Source organism: Seriola aureovittata, chromosome 9, assembly GCF_021018895.1.
Source record: "Seriola aureovittata isolate HTS-2021-v1 ecotype China chromosome 9, ASM2101889v1, whole genome shotgun sequence".
In the NCBI taxonomy this organism is placed as follows: Eukaryota; Metazoa; Chordata; class Actinopteri; order Carangiformes; family Carangidae; genus Seriola; species Seriola aureovittata.
The window spans coordinates 2,925,652-2,942,022 of NC_079372.1; the positions used below are offsets into that span (position 1 = coordinate 2,925,652).

Sequence of the window (16,371 nt, forward strand, 5' to 3'; positions counted from 1 at the left end):
CCAAATGACGGATGAGTCGATCGTCTCCCATCTTCGTTAGTTGGGATTTCTGCCTCATCAAAGGTGCTATATTTCCCCCTCAGAAATTGAAGGGGGGAGCGAGCACTGCTTTGGTTCAGATAATTGGAGCCATGGGACCCGGTACAGTAATGGGAAAGAGATTGACTACAATGTTGACTATATTTCATAGCTAAACTTTTTTATAACCACTTTTGTTCTTTTCGGTTTGAAGTGAAAATACACTTTATTGTCGACTATTGTTTTCTCATGTTGTTTACTGTGTGGGAGGATTTGTTTTTGTCTTTAACATCTTCAAAGAATCTCATACAACATGCAGTTTGGCCATTAAAGTTTCTGGGGTTTGCATTTCAAAAGGCCACATTTTCTTTCTTCAATCTGAAACAGTACGTTTGTATCGTATCTTTAAAGAACTCGCCTTACAATCGTAAACATTAAAAATTTGCCTCTAGCCAATGAAGCATTTAGCACTTTGTATATCGTGCTTTATTACATCTGTTTAAGTAAGATTGTTCAATAGGTCAAATCTCAACTTTATTTGAGTTATATCCTCGATGAATATTTTAGCAACATGTATTATGCATGTGAGGATTCACGGCATGTGTTGCGGAGATAACGGGCAAAATGTTTCTGGGATTTGCTACGTGTTTGACCTTTGAGAAAATCAAGCTTAATTCAGCCATATTTTTTTATCATTTCACTATCACATTGTGCTTCGTTTGTGAACAAAATATGCTGTATAATTTCGTCAATTGCTCAGGAAGGAGGAATTTTTTTTATCATGTTTTCCCTTTCCATGTTCAATGGAAGGTCATCTGTGAGCTTACCATATGAGTGTGGGTGCTTTTTAAATGACAGACATGGAGCAACAAATAGAGACTGATGAATCACTGCGCCAAGTAAAAATAAAATGGGAAGAAAGGACTCGACATTTAGAATTTCAAGATAATAAATAGCCCAGCTGCCAGATAATCTTAAAGGGATGTAGAGTGATTCACTCCGTGATATCAGGCAGAATAAAGGCACATGATTAAAAAAAGTAAGAGTGGGAGTAGGACAATTTGTTCTGGTTTAAAAACTTCCACTTCAGTAGTGGAGACTCCCTAAGGTGAGAGCTTTAATCACCAATTAGACTTTTAACAAGTTCTGTAAATAAATGTATTCACAGTTACACTATTCACAAAAATACACACATTACTTTAACAGCTAATAAATATCCCTTCTTTAACTCCCACAGCCGACCAGGGGAAGTGCTGGGGAAATCAGATCCTTGACTTTGTTCTGGAGTTCATGTTGTTCTGACGTTTCTGTCAACAAACACTTGATATGATGACACAAAGGTACAGTGGCCCGGAGAGCTCAACGCACTGCAGCTTAAGCAAACACATGCACATATACCCAAAAACACAAACAACTTCAGAAAACATCTTCATCAGTTTGACTGGAGGAAAGGATTGAGCACTAAGTGCGTCTTTAGTTTCCCCTTGAAACTCTTCCATTGTTGTCTGTGCTACTTGCAGCGTGTTTGTGTATTTGGTTGTGTTGTGAGTATTTGGAGCGCATGTGTATGAACTGGCTTGTGTTTTGTCTGTTTGCGTGTGTGTTCTTAAGTTGCAGAGCGTTGAGCTCTCAGGGCCACCGTATTAAAGGACATCATGAGCATTTCAATAATAAAAAAAATACAAATGATCAACTTTCACACATATATTAACAAAAATCAAAAATGTATACATATAATTTATAGTACATATACAGTAAAGCATTTTGGACTAGATATTTGTGATCATGAAAGTGACAGAAAATGAATGTTGTAGATAAACACTGTATAAAAAACAAGTTTTGATCTGCTGCTTTTCCGATTTACGCCGCTGAGAATTATGGCTTGATAGGTACAAAAACACTTTATTATTATTAATAAAATCATAAAACATGATACAAATACACTTCATTGTCTTACAGTATGTACAAAGAGTCACATTTCACATTGATGTGTATGCCGGGCGTATTCCTTTCCTTTTCAGTCTTCAGGAAAAAACTTCTGCACATTTGAGTCATTTTTATTCCTCCATATTTGGCTATTCAAGCTATATTTAATGCCACGGAAGATGAATTTAAAAAGTAAGGAAGTTGACTGTTTCAACTGGAGCCTGGCTTTATGCAGTGACTGCACTGGGTCCACTGGGCTCGCTAACAGAACCTCTGTGCTTGCGTCCACAATATTCCCCGATAAATGAACCGTCCTCATCGAATTCCTCTCCGCCGTCGGCGTAGTCAACCAGACTGTCTCTGCTCACTCTGTCTCCATTGCCATGCAGGGAACACAGGCTACTGCCCTTCAGTGGCTTCTCATCACTGTCACTGCCATCAACAACAACAGAGAAGGATGACCGGGGTCAGTGGTGCAGTGCATAAGCAAACATATTGTAGAGCGCATCAGGCAGATGTTTGCAAGCAACACACATGGCCTTAAGCGGCTGTCTTTGACACACAAGCACGCACACACGCACACAAACACACACACACTGCTCCGCATACAACCAAAAGCTACAGGCATACACACCAAAACACCAGAGCACGTACAGCACATATACACTATAAAATGCTCGGCTTCACTAGCACACACACAGGTTCCCACTAAGTTCCTATGGTTTCAACACATCACTACGGGCAGTAGGCAGGGGGGATGCAGTGGCTGCACAGCAGGCGAGCGAGCAGCACAAGGGAGGCGGGGAGAGCTTGCTACAATCACTTCACTTATTGCTAATTGCCAAGGCTGCAGGACCAAAGGCAATTTCAAATCTCTTTAGAGCCAACGATGGAAATTGCCAGAGTGCGGTGAGAAAGAAGACGTGTGGGAGATGTGTGTGTGTGTGTGTGTGTGTGTGTGTGGAGGGGGGGGGGGGGGGCAAGGGGGTGGTGGGGAGGACAAGATTGAGAAAGGGAGAAGGAAGGCGGGCGGGGGGAGGGGGGGTGGTGGCATATGCAATCCCAGACAAACAGCCTGTCATTCCTGGTATTCCCAGAGGGCTCACACGCGGGCAGAGGAGATTAGATACCAATTTAAGGCTGGGCAGCTGGCCAAGTTGCAGGTGTCTCACTACAAGACGCGGGGTCACCTCAAAACACTGAGGATATTTCTCCTCGCTGACCTCTTTTTCTAATTCCCGTAAAAAACCATCCATGTTTGGTAGCACCTCTCTCCGGCTTAGTATTCATAACACAGAGCGCCTGCGTTGGGAAACGGCGCTCAGATGGCTGGTGTATGATATCGCCATCTGAGGCGTGCTGTAGTTGACACCTGTGTCAAATACGAGCGAGACATTTTGAGCAGGATTTTTAGCGCAGGAATGTGGTTCAAGCTAGGATTACAAAACAGGTCTCCTTCACAGGGATTTTTAATAACCAATCTTATCTGTCCTATTTAATGATGGCGTTTACCATGCAAGCCGCATAAGGTCCGCATTTCAATTCTTATCGAACCTTCTTTCTCTGATGACTCCAGAGCGCTGAAGATAAGTGGCTGTTATCTAAGAGCAGTGGAATGCCACAGCCGCTGCAGCCCTCCCACAGTGACTTTGAATACAGTGATAAAATGGGGCTGAGTGCCTGTGAGCCGCAGCTCATTCAAGACCTTGGTCGGGATCCAGCTCAGTCTCAGCTGTTGCTGTGAAAAGGCTTTCCTTCAGCCTCACAAATAGGTGCGAGATGCAGGCACTTCACCAGGCAAAAGGTAATTAAATTTGTCTTGCCATTGACCCATGCTGACTTGATTTGGGGGCAGCACAGAGACTTCAGGTGCAAGATGGATGTTTTACGCTGCCTTTGCACCTTAAGTTGTATTTGTTTTAGCTTAAAGGTGTCTGGAGGAAAACTTCCCCACATCTGCTGCCATCTCCTGAATTGCACATAAAAATGTGAGAAGATTTGAGCTAAGATGAGCGGGGGGTAAAAAAACAACAAGGAAAAAAAAAAACAACAACAAAAAAAACCCGCGCTGATCCAGCTATGACACCTGCTGTTCCTGCAGTGGACAGAGGGGCAAGGCAGCAGAGGGCTGTCTCCGAAGAGAAATCGTCTGGACCATAATTACCACTTGTCAGCTCCCCAGCCACGTGGCATATCAGTGGGTGGTCCACTGCCTTCAGAGATTCAAAGGGCACAAGAGAGCCCTGAATCCAACCCAAAGCCAGGAAAACAACATCATAGTGAGGCTAAGGGCACTCTGGGGGGACAGTAGTCAGAAGAGCATCATGAACCCAAACATGAGAGGCATTCTAAACAGATAGCTGCAGCCACACAACTCACAAACACATATTCATCTGGCTTCTCCCGCCTGATGAGCCCCAAAATAAACTTGGCTTGACAGAAAACAATAGTGTAAGTGTGCAAGCCGACAGGACGTGTGTCCGGCAACAACTGACAGCCCTGTTCATCCACACAGTTACAGTCATTTTGAGCTTTGGGGCAGTAAAAACTTATTATATCTTTAAGTTGTACAATTTATAACTGGATTTGTTGACACTGGACAGTTCATTTACCTTTTTTAATAGAATTATAGTCTTGGCAAGAATCAAAGGAACGTAATTGGCTGCAAGCAGACAATTGTGAGTAATCATGTCCTGAATAATATGATGATGAGCACAATCATCGCAGACAGAAGAGGCTGTTTTAGGTGATTTCTGTTGCGTGTGAATAAAAAAACACGCCAGTGTCACACAGTTGCTTCAGCACTGTAAAGAAAAGCAGGATTCAGTTGATTTCCCTTAATTGTCACTGTAGCAGCTAAACAATGCAAACAATGGAAATGTAACAGCTATTATAAAACACAACAGCTGTCCGCCTCGGGCTCAAAGGCCCAGTTTTTCCACCCATTTGCCATGCTTAGTCTTTGCCTGTTTCCAGCAATTACTGTACATCTAAAATCAATCTGTACCTCTGCAGCGGGAGCTTCCTCTTCTGCAATTAAAAGTTGAAGGTAGTCTGCAGACTACATCCTAATTCACAGTGTGAATCAGTATTTACTGGTAAATCTACATCTGTCAAGTTGCCAGGTAAGCAGAGGCACCGCAACAACAGACAGCAACATTTAATGTTTCAACAACCTCCTTCTGCATAAGCAGACCTAAGAGCTTACAGCTGTTGTCTGCCTGACATTCACGTTCAGTGAATTCTACGTGAACCACCGAAGAACAAGCTTCCTGTTTTGGTGCAAGACTCCAGTCGGCTCCACGAAACTTGCAGGTAAAGTTCACTTTTGTTCAGTTTTTAAAATGAATGTGAATTGTTAGCAGTTTTACAATATTACTGAATACAAGACAATATTTGTTTAAGAAAATAGGGGTTATGTTGTATTTATTGTATATGAGGATTTTCTAGCTGTTGGGGTTTGGATGTTGAAATTCTGATTATGTCTGTATATGAGGTGTATGTGTGAGTATGTTTTTGACCCGCATTCTGTAAGTCAGCTATAACTATATTACACAGAGAGACAGCAACACTGATTTTCAAGCAAAAGCCATTTTAGTTAAAGACATAGTTCGGGTTATTTGACGTGAGGTGGTGTGAGGTAGTCATGCATAGTCGGTGTGTTCCTTGTACTTGTGCGTAGGAATACAGTAGTTCAGCGGTTGAAAAAATGTAGTTCCAAAGGGAAGTGCTGTTTTGACGGGAAGATAAAGCTACATGATGCGTACATTCAAACGGATATTGGATTGTTTCGGTGGGTGTCTTTTAAAGGTGTCTAAGTTTATTCTCGGGCCCCGTGCACAGCAGCACATCGCTCTGCTAGTGTACCGTGTTCCCTGCTGCCTCTCCTAACTGGCTGCGTGCTGATCTGAATCTACTGCAGTAACACACTGACTATGCATGACTACCTCACACAACACCGCGTCAAATGACCTGAACTATCCCTTTAAACTTGAGAAACACTATATGTACACTTGATTATAAAACACACATAACAAGAAACAAGCAGCCTACCAGTATGCACACACACATACTAACACACAAAATATGTTAACTGATCCCTACTGAAACGAGCTGACTCACATTCTCTGCTGAGTGCAGACATGCACACAATCAGAATCTAACAACAAAGTGAACGCACATACTGCCGATTCCAACTACGGGGGAACAAGGCTTAAACTGAGTGTCACCCACTACTCTTGACGACTCTGTGTGATTACCTAGCCCATTAAATGACGAGAACACAGGCGTCTAGGCTGATCCTGGTAAAGCTCATGAATGCAAGGTTTGCTTTTGGGATGGGAGAGAAAAAACATTACTGTGACACATGACAAATGAGCTTCTCAGCTAGAAAATATTTAACATATGGTTGTTAGATTAATATTGCCAAAACACAATGCATTTCAAGGAGATAAAAAATGTCACTTCCTCAGCGCACTGTTGCACTGCAGCTTTCCCCTGCAGAGTAGGAGTACAGCTCACCTGTATTCACAGAAGGTGTCATCATTCATTCCTTGTGACTCCACGTCAGGGTGAAGGTCCTCTTTCTCTTTCACTGCAGGGGAGGGGTTTCAGCACCATTGTTAAAGAGCAGCACTTTCATCCATAGATGTAAGACATCTTATTTGTACTGGGAAACAAAATCATTTGTAATGCTTCAAATTCAGATAACTATAAAGGTTTTTGTATTTAACATTTCCCAAAGGGAAATAATTCGGTGCCATCTGCCTTTTGTTAGCTTTTATCACCTCAGTGATTTTCCATCAGATGATGCTTGGAAACTAGAGCCAAACCAAGGCTGAACATTTACACTCACTAGGGTGCAATGAATGTTCTGAACTTTTACATGACCTGAATGTACATAAGAGTTTAAATTCAAAAGCCATAACTGAAAAGCTTTAGAGAGCAACTAAATATGACTGTGTAAACTTCGTATCCAGTCAGTACGCTGAAAGCCTCTCTCTGTGTGTCTGCACAAAGTGCTGCACATCAGCTCTTTGTGTAAATATGCTTTAAAAATACCAGTTGCTTTTTGAGAGACAAAAGAGGGATTTCATGAAACGAGCTGGATGGGCAAAGGGGGGAATCCAAAGGAGCTGATGAAATATTCAGTGCTTCATGTCAAAAGCTACTGCAGGGAAAGGAGTGGAGTGGAGGAAGAAGTGGAGGAGAAACCGAGTGAGGAGACACTTTGCAGGTAGGTATCATTGTGAAACTGAATTTGGCCCTGATACAAGGCAGCACAAAGGCACAGAGGTGCAGGAGCAGGAAGGTCTGCACACCTAAGAGGAGGGGAGGAGTGGAACAAAGCCAGCTGATTCTCACTCATCTCGCTCGACAAGGTATGTAATCACAGGCACCAAGTAAAAGCAACAGGACAACACAAATTATTCCACATGCAGTAGAAATACACTAGCTGCAAGCTCATTTAGGGTTAATGATCCTGGGCTTGGCGGGGTTACATGCATAGGTGTCCAACATGCATGCATAGTGCATTTCCAAACAGGGTTGAGTTCAGGGTTGAGGCCCACTGCCCATTTCCATTCCTTCAAGAGGTCAACCAAAATAACATGTAGAGCCAAATCAAAGCATCATCTTCAAAAAGTGGTGCTTTTTAAAAATGTCAGAGACAATTCAAGTTAATTTTACCAAATCCGACTGATATCTTCTACATGTACTGTATATTTCATGAGTTGAATTTTGGTTCACCTCCAGAAGTGAAATGACAATCGTACCCAACGCTGGTCAAAGACTAACTGACCTTTTTCCATGGAGAACATGTCTTGACGTTGGCGCGGCGGCGTACCTGCATACTTGCCACCTTTGTTTCTCCTCACAAAGCAGGCCATGAGTACAACCAGGGTGAGGAGCGCCACAGCACACATGGTTCCAATGAACCATCCCCGGGTCGAAAAGTCACTCTGCGGACCTTCCATAGCTGAGAACAAAAACAGCAAAAGAAACACAGAGCTCAAAGATCGACTTAACACACTGGTCTGTTTGAGAATGACAGCCCCCTCAAGCACTCCTCAAACAACTTTATCTTTGACCAAAACATGAAAAACATGATGGATTCAAGTTTGAGAGGATGTTCTCACATCGTATTTCTCTCACATTCCCTTCAGCCATAACACTCTTATCTCCTCTGAAAGAATATTAGATAGGAAGGAAACAAAAACAAATGCACATAGATGTAAGAAAAATAAATAAACTCAGACATTCACCACAGTCAATATCACTCTGTCATTGACATGTTTATGGCAGGTTAAAACTAAAATCACTAAACTCTATTGACTACGACACCTTTCTAAACTCTCACCTTTGACTTGAGTCTGGATAACGTCCTCGAAAATGCTAGCATTATCGAGGAGCCTCTTGGTCATGAGGCGTACAGTGTACACCATTCCTGGTTTGAGCCCATCAATTACGTGGAAACTTTGAGAAGTGTTTACAGCCTCTGAAATCCGCCAGTTACCATCACCTACACAACCAAGCACAAGAAGTGCACAAGCAGCAAGTCTGTATTAGCATTCATGCTTATCGAAAAGAAGAAGATAGGATGAGCTAAGTTAATGTCTTTGTTGTACTATATATAACCTTAAAAACATCTCATATGATGGAAGTGATAGAAGTTGCCATGCAGACATTAGGCTTAAAGTATATTTTTAGATGTTTATAGAAAACATTCCCTGTTGCACTTAAACATGATGGCACTTGAAATTTCTATCAATGCTTAGGAAGGCGGGGACAGGAAAAGTAGCTTACGGTTATTCATATAAGCCACATAAAGCTGTGAGTCCTGCTGCTCTTCTCTGGCAGTCCAGCTGATTTTGGCAAAGGTGTCACTCACATAAGAGCTTATGTTCAACAGGGCTGGAACTGATAAAGAGAGAAGAAATGGTAGGAGGAAAATCAGGAGGAAAGGAAAACAGTCAGGCACAGAGAAAAGGAGAAAGAAGGCAGGAAAAGAGGATTAGCAGAGGCAAATAGGATCCCCCCGCAGCTTGAGAACAGTGCAGCTAGCAGAAACACTTCAAGACGACAGTTCAAAAGGCAACGCTGGGCCACAGACTTAATTGAGTGGAGCTGGATTTTGGCTCATAAAGGGTAGATATAGAGATCGTGGGCGGGAGTGACATCTAGTCTTCACTCTCTCTTAAACAAAGCTGGCATTTCCCGACACCCCCACTATGAGTGGATATCGGAACAGTTTGAAACTACTCCACGTCTCTGATTCCATTGTTAGTCTAAAGTTCAGGTACATCAAGATGAGATCACAGGGTTATTATTGGCTGTGCATGTGCAAGTGTGAGCTATATACCTAAGGAATGATGAGCAGAATTGTCTGGGATAGAGCTGGGAAAGGAGCGAGAGCAGTTGTGGCCTGAAATGAAAGAGAAGCCTCAGATGTTAAGATTCCTGTTACAATCCAGTCAGGTCTAATGCTCTACATTGTGCAGCAAGCGAGCTCTGTAGACTACATGCAGGCAGCATTGTTAGAGCAGCCAGGAAAACTAGATTGATAGCAGTGATGGCGCGAGTACAGTGCAGCTGATAGTAAACACACTGTAACTGTAGCAGGGATTGTGTCTTTTGACAAAGAAATATATTTTCTTTTCCTGAAGTGGTATTCAGGAGTTATCCATATCTGTATCTGTACAGCTATAAAGGACAGACGTTTGCTAAGGCTATGGCCAGCTACTAGCTACAGCAACACACCTACAACCTTGTATATCTCTACCACCACTACTTCTGTGTTAGCGAGCTGCAGCCGCTGCAGGTGGTGATACATACTGCTCTGAACAGGGGCCACAGCTGGAGTCAGGGACAAATCTTCGGAGGGATAAAAAGAAATTGAAATACAGCAGAGGATTACAAATATATGGAGAGCCGGCTTCAAGGTTTATAGAACAGGCACAAACACACACACTCAAACACACACACACACACACACAAAATCACATACACACACACACACACACACACACACAGATTTGTAGGGATGTGTGATAACACATGCATACATATCCACATACAAATACGTGGGCAGTGCATGCTCACAGACACACGCATGTGGATACCTGCATGAGACATTTTCTTGTTACTGGTGTTTTTGATTTGTTGACTGGTGAAGTACAGCACCACCAGAGGGCGCTGTGCATTACATTCTACTTATTAATTCTAACCAGGAATTGAATACGTAGTGTATTTAATGACAAATGATTTGATGAACTATAATATCCCACAATGCAATGCCCCAGAAAAAATGGAGCAGCAATTCAAAACTGAAATAATGAAAATGAGTCACAATATCTTTTCCATATTTCACATTGTATGATTTCAAATTTTAATTTCTTGCATGCTAACTGCCAAACAGTATGGTAAGAGTCAGAACATACACGTATGAATAGTATTCACATGTGGTTCGGCTACAGTTTCTCATCATTGTGCTACTTGGAAATATTCTTTAAAAAAAGGCAATAATTAATAGGCAATGTATTTTTTGCGGATTTGTACTTTAACACATGACGACACAGAAAATGTTGGGTTCCTGTTTAAGCTGAATTTAATTTGTGAATGTTAGATCATTGCATTATTGGTTTTGGATTTATAAATTTGTCACCTTGTTTGTTTTTTTTTGGTTTGTTTTCATTATGTTGGTTTTGGTCTGATAAACTGTGTTGTAATTTTCCAGTGTTGCAGTGATTTGCGATCATTGGTGGAAATGTTTCATTCGCTGTGGTACACACATCATTTCAGTTGCACGGTTTTGTATTAGCTCTCACATTGTCTACTGTGAATATTGTGTGCCCCTTCCTGAACTTACAGTACACTGAAAAATAAATAGCTGTTTACTGAAACAGCCTGTTCTGCTCTGATTGCTGAATCGTGAGCTGATTAGAGCGAATGTAAAGCCAGCTCTTGATTATTATGTTTCTAACTAAACTTTTTCAAACATGATGTTAAAGCCATTAGCAAATTCGGTGTTCAAATGCTGTGCCAGGAAGCAAATAATTTAATCTCGGGAGGAGCTGGTTATTTTTGTGTGGCTTTAGAGGTATCTGCTCCACTGTGTTTTTTGTCGAGTTTGTAACCCGATTTATCTCTGCTGCTTTGTTATCTCATGAGACTTGATGGAGAAAACAGATATTTTTCTCTGTCTGCCAAACTCATCTGCAATAGCTGTTCTCTCTGGCTTTTTCCTGCTCCTCATTCTTACAGATGTTTCACCCCGTCTTTCTGTGTTCTCTGCTTTATCTATATTTCTTACTTCAGCCACTCTCTTTGCATTACAAGCCTTTCAAACAAACACACATGGACATGCACGCACACACACACACACACACACACACACACACACACACACACACACACACACACACACATCTGCTGTTTTTTAAGTTAGGTAGGCTATATCCTTCTGTTTTTACCTTGTTTTTTTTTTTTTTAAAGCTAGACAACTGTTTATCCTAACTAAATGGTGATAAGCATTAAAAGCTCACGCAGTCACAAAGGTGACATTTAAAAGGAACAGTTCAGAGCCTGGGCTTACTAACTCACATGCATTCTTTTTCTTTTTTTTTCCACTGTCACTCCATCCCCCGCCATTAGTGTCTCTAAATTCATGATGCCCCTACTCTGTACTATTGGCATCCATAAATCTACTCTGTTGCATTGTGACTAACATGCCCAGAGGACAGCGCTCCGAAACGCAACCATTTTATCTCCCCACCGAGTCTCTACTCAACCATATTTACAAATAATGTGTCTAATGGCTCTCAGGCCGGACATCCGCCTACAAGACGCACGGCCTCTCAAAGGAAATAAAAGCCAGAGAGGAAGGAATCATTTTTATTAAAACATTCAGAGATGGTGGAGAAACATCTTTTTCGAATGGAGTGGAGGTAGAGTCTTTCGGGAACTTTGAATTGTCATGAAATTCTAGCACTCACTGAAATTAAATTGTGGCAGGTAAAACTGTCATATTAGTAAACCACTGAATCCGATTAAAGCCACTGTGTGTGTAAGATATACATATTTTTGACTTTGGCATCTCCTAGTGGTAGAATGCATAAGCACATAGACTGCACCGTTTCTGACCAGCACTGTCTCATTTTTTCCAACAAAAACAAAACAATAAAATGAATAAATAAAAAATATCTCAATAGAATGAAGCTTAAATGATGCTGTGATAACAAAAACACAACTCGCTTTAATCAATTAACATCATAATTAAGAAGGATTTGCATGTGGAGTCTCAAAATTGGAAACATAGCTGATGGAGTAAACTACAACTTTTTACCATTCGGTTAGCCATGATGGGAGGGAGGAGCTGGGAATGCTGTGGCTATTTCAAATCAAGCTACCTGTACTGAGGTTGATCTAGACGCACGTGGACGTGCAGTTATCATAGCATAAATGTGAACCTGAACATTTGCATAAACAATAATGTTAACGCTGACGTTTCTGACTGATTAACCTATTGGAATATACTTGGTTAAAATCAAAATACTGTTTCTGATGGTTATTGTGAACTTTTTATACAAATTTTGAGCTACAAACATCAGAGAAATCACAGTTGAGGATATCATCAGAGATGCAACAGCAGAGGCTTTGCTCTCACGCACGATATTCTCACTTCACATGCTTCCTTAAGGTGATTTATGAGTGTATAATGTCTAAGACACTATATTGATGACACATAATTATACATGTATGTAGAGCCAAATAAACAAACTGCCTGAAGCTCAGCCATCTTCTTGCCTTAAAAAACTAGAAAAATAACACCTTTCTACATCTCACAGAAAAAAAAACTACAAGGCCTCAAGGCCAAAGAGATGCACTATCAGAAAATCTTGGTTCTCTGCTTCCCCAGATCAAATCAGAAGTTATACTTTAAGCCTGTGTCTTTGAATCTGAGTTAAGCTTTAAATCGCACATCAGCAGAGTGACCAAAATAGCATTCTTTCATCTAATGAAGTTTATGTATAGGCCAACATCTCAGACAATGTGAGAAATACTGTCAGAGTACAGCGGTTCCTAAGCTAACACGATGCCACAAAGCCAATTCATGCTTTCATCTCAAAAAGACTATTATAACTTCTCACTGGTCTTCTTTAAAAGGGTATTTAGAGGATAAAAATTACTCATAATTCTGTTGCCAGACATCAAAACAAAACTATAAAGACGAAGACACCACTCCAGTTTTAGATGAGCTAAACTGTCTCCCTGTAGCCTTTAGAAATTTTCAAAAAGTCATTTTGCTTTTTTTATGAAGCTCTAAACAGACCTAAGGACTGATCTTAACTGCAGACTGCCGTTTGTTTTACTGTACATGTCTTCAGGTTCACTTGGATCCTCTGCTGCAGGTTTGTTAGACTTTCACAAGCACGATCATATGTTTCTATACGACCTCACTGAGCATCTTGTTTACCTGTTTCTGTCAGTTCCTTCCTTTATTAGTATCTTATCATATAACTAGTACAGCATGCTGTGTTACATTTCTCATGTCATTTTGAACTTGTCATTGCTCAACCTTTTTCTTGTTTCTATTCTTACTCTCTCTCCTCATTTTAAATCGCTTCAAGCTTTATTTGTGTGAAGGATACAATTGTAATAAAGTTTATTTTCATTTCAAGACTAGTGAAAACACAGAGAGGCAGGGAAATGTAACAGAGAACTGATGATAAAATGTCCTGACTTCTATTCAGTGTGGGCTGAGCTCCAAAAACACTGGATCCTACAATTCCCTCAGCTCAGTGGAGTCTTTGGATTAGATCATCCGTGCCTTGTAAACACCCACTTTTTTCAGACTCCATCAAGTTTTCAGCACAAGCTTTACATAAAAAGCCAAGGCCAGGCCAAGATAACCCTCATGACATCATCAGGGGTAATTTTTTTTTTAGTCTTCACAAAATGTTTTCAAAGTTGATAGGTTCTCCCTGTAGCTATAAAAAGTGGTTTCATTTGGGGCACAGTGCAGTAAATTATTGGCATAAATATCTCCGCTTTTTGAGGTGCGAGCTATTACATTGCAACTACCACGTCTATAGCACATTACGCTTTTAATACTAGAGGGCTCTCATGCTAAAAGCAGCGCAAATCTTATCAGTTACACTACCACCATAGGTACACTGATTTCATCTACTCACATTCCGCAGTGACGGTGTTGCTCTCCTGGGCCTGCGCAGGTCCACAACCTGCTCGAGTGCAGGCACTGAGGTGGAAGCGGTAGAGGCTGCCCTCCTCTAAGCCCTGAAGCTGCAACTGAGTGGTGTCAGCCCCAATGATGTTCATCTCCTGGGAGTCAACCACCTCAAGTGTGGTCTCATTAACTATAGACGAAGGAGAAAGATGTCAGGTCAGCTCAGGTGGCGTGAGTGAGCCTACGATGGATAGACGCAGAAAAAGTCATCACTGTTTGGCTCATGTTGTATGTTAAAGGAACACAACTATAATGAGGGTCAATGGTGGAGGGAGGGGGAAGATGAGGAGATGTCATGCTAGTTCATGCAGAAAGTGAATGTAGCAGATACATGTCCTGACAGGTGAGCTGAGGAGGAATACATTATGAAGAAAGGCGAGAGAAGATGAAAGGAGCAGATAGAGAGCTCAAGAGGAGGGAGGGGGGGAGTGTAAACAAGTGGCAATGGATGAAAAGAGAAGGAAGAGGAGAGAAGCAAAATGAAAAGCAGGAGCAGGAGGAAACGGAGGAGACTGAATGAGGGAAAAGCTGAAAAACCAACAATGTAAAAAAAAAAGAGAAAAAAATATGAGAACAGGTGGAAAAGCAGAAGGAAGACAGAGGCAAAAGAAAGAAAAAAACGGTGGAAGCAGTAAAAGGAAATCAGAAGAGTAGCAATCACAAGCAGCATAACGTATCAGCAAACATGCATTATAGATCAAAGTACAGTATGTGTGCAGACTGTTGAAAGCAACACACTTCTCCTGAAACCCCCTTCGTTGATGTCATTGCTGTGCCAAGAATATGTGCCAAGCCTGTTGTACCACTTCGAACACCTGATGTTTGTTTGCAGCCGAGAACACTGGATATTTCATGTGTTTGTGAACACTGTCAGGTTATTCATTGACTACTTCACACAGCAATTCCATGACCCAAGTGGATGTGTCCATATGGCACGGCATGTAATATTTTATTCATGGAATTAACAGAAAACTAAATTTGAAATATGTTCACGTGTTACATGGTGAATCAGTTCAACTGAAAAAACCTCCAACGCTCATAGAGAACATTGTGTGGGAATATCTTTGTAAGGTCTGACACTGGATATGGAAAAAAAAAAGCAGAAAGGAGAGGGGGACAGAGTGTATTGACGAGCTGGTCAGACTCTGACGGTGTTGGTGGAGGCGGCAAAGGGCTGTCTCTGCCTTCACATTTTACACAAAAGACTTCAGAAATGTCAGCCAATAGGAGTGTAGGCTTTGAAAACAGGGAGAGTGTTATGAAAGCCCTTTACTCATTTATCCATCCTAACTGTACTCAAGGTGTTTTTTTTTTTTTTTTTGAGGAAATGCTCCTGAGTGATAAATGCCAAAGAAATTTGAAGAAGAGGCACAAACAGCACTGACTTAAATGATCCTTTTTGGAAGGGAGCCTGCAGTCCAGGAGGATACCAGATAAGAAACACTGAGGAAACTGTCAAGCCAAAATCTAAAGTAACCTGCACAGCCATTGTGGAGTGTTCAGTGTTAAACACTGCCACCTAGCGTCTGGTATGATAACACAAGAGGGGAGAGGAAAGGGAATAACGGTATGCAGCATGTTTTCAGGTTTTTCAAATGGGAATCAAAACTCCTGCATGCTCAAAGGTAAACTTTAGTAGCCCAGATGAACCCCACCCCCACACACACTTCCTTCCCTTCCTCTGACCCGATCTTTCCTCACCTCCCACCACTGATGGTACACCTACACTCCTGCTTACATGTCGTCCACAACGCCTCACGCCACAGAGAAAGCACTGAGCTCGGATCATGGAGAAATCTTATTACTGAAAAACCTTGCAAGGCCAAAGGTCTTCACTGTGTGTGTGAGAGAGTAATTAGTCAAACAAACATTGTGTGTACATACTGAGGTGGTACTGCAGGAGATAACCAGTCAGGATGCCGTTTGGCTCCAAGGGTGGTCCCCATACCAGCAAAATGGAGTCTTTCTGGGCATTGGAGGCGGTCAGGACGGGCACTTGTTCTGGAACTATGAAAATGACAGTGATGTTAATGACCCTACTTTACAGACATGTTTCTCTAGCTAGCAGCTTGTTTGTTATTTGGAGGTGGTTAAAAATGGTGTGGTGGTAAAAACATTTTAGGATGCTGTCAGTCATGTACAAATAAATAAGTATCTTCTCATGCTTGATATTCTTTCTGTGC

General features: G+C 41.6%; 1 protein-coding gene across 10 annotated transcripts in view; it reads right to left on the reverse strand.

Annotated features, from left to right (window-relative positions):
- Nucleotides 1–255: 255 nt before the first annotated feature.
- LOC130175184 (neural cell adhesion molecule L1-like protein) overlaps nt 256–16,371 on the reverse strand; it is a 53,034-nt gene continuing 36,918 nt past the window's right edge. For 3 of the 10 annotated variants that reach the window (XM_056385512.1, XM_056385511.1, XM_056385510.1), the window contains 9 exons: nt 16,073–16,195; nt 14,136–14,318; nt 9,778–9,816; nt 9,305–9,367; nt 8,749–8,862; nt 8,303–8,464; nt 7,745–7,921; nt 6,466–6,538; nt 256–2,376 (listed from right to left, as the gene is read on the reverse strand). In XM_056385512.1, coding sequence (XP_056241487.1) covers nt 2,172–2,376; nt 6,466–6,538; nt 7,745–7,921; nt 8,303–8,464; nt 8,749–8,862; nt 9,305–9,367; nt 9,778–9,816; nt 14,136–14,318; nt 16,073–16,195 — 1,139 coding nt within the window. In that variant the 3' untranslated portion in view covers nt 256–2,171. Of the gene's footprint in view, nt 2,377–6,465; nt 6,614–7,744; nt 7,922–8,302; nt 8,465–8,748; nt 8,863–9,304; nt 9,368–9,777; nt 9,817–14,135; nt 14,319–16,072; nt 16,196–16,371 lie in introns of those variants that run through there. The other 7 variants (XM_056385514.1, XM_056385513.1, XM_056385516.1 and 4 more) reach the window with 7 other exon arrangements.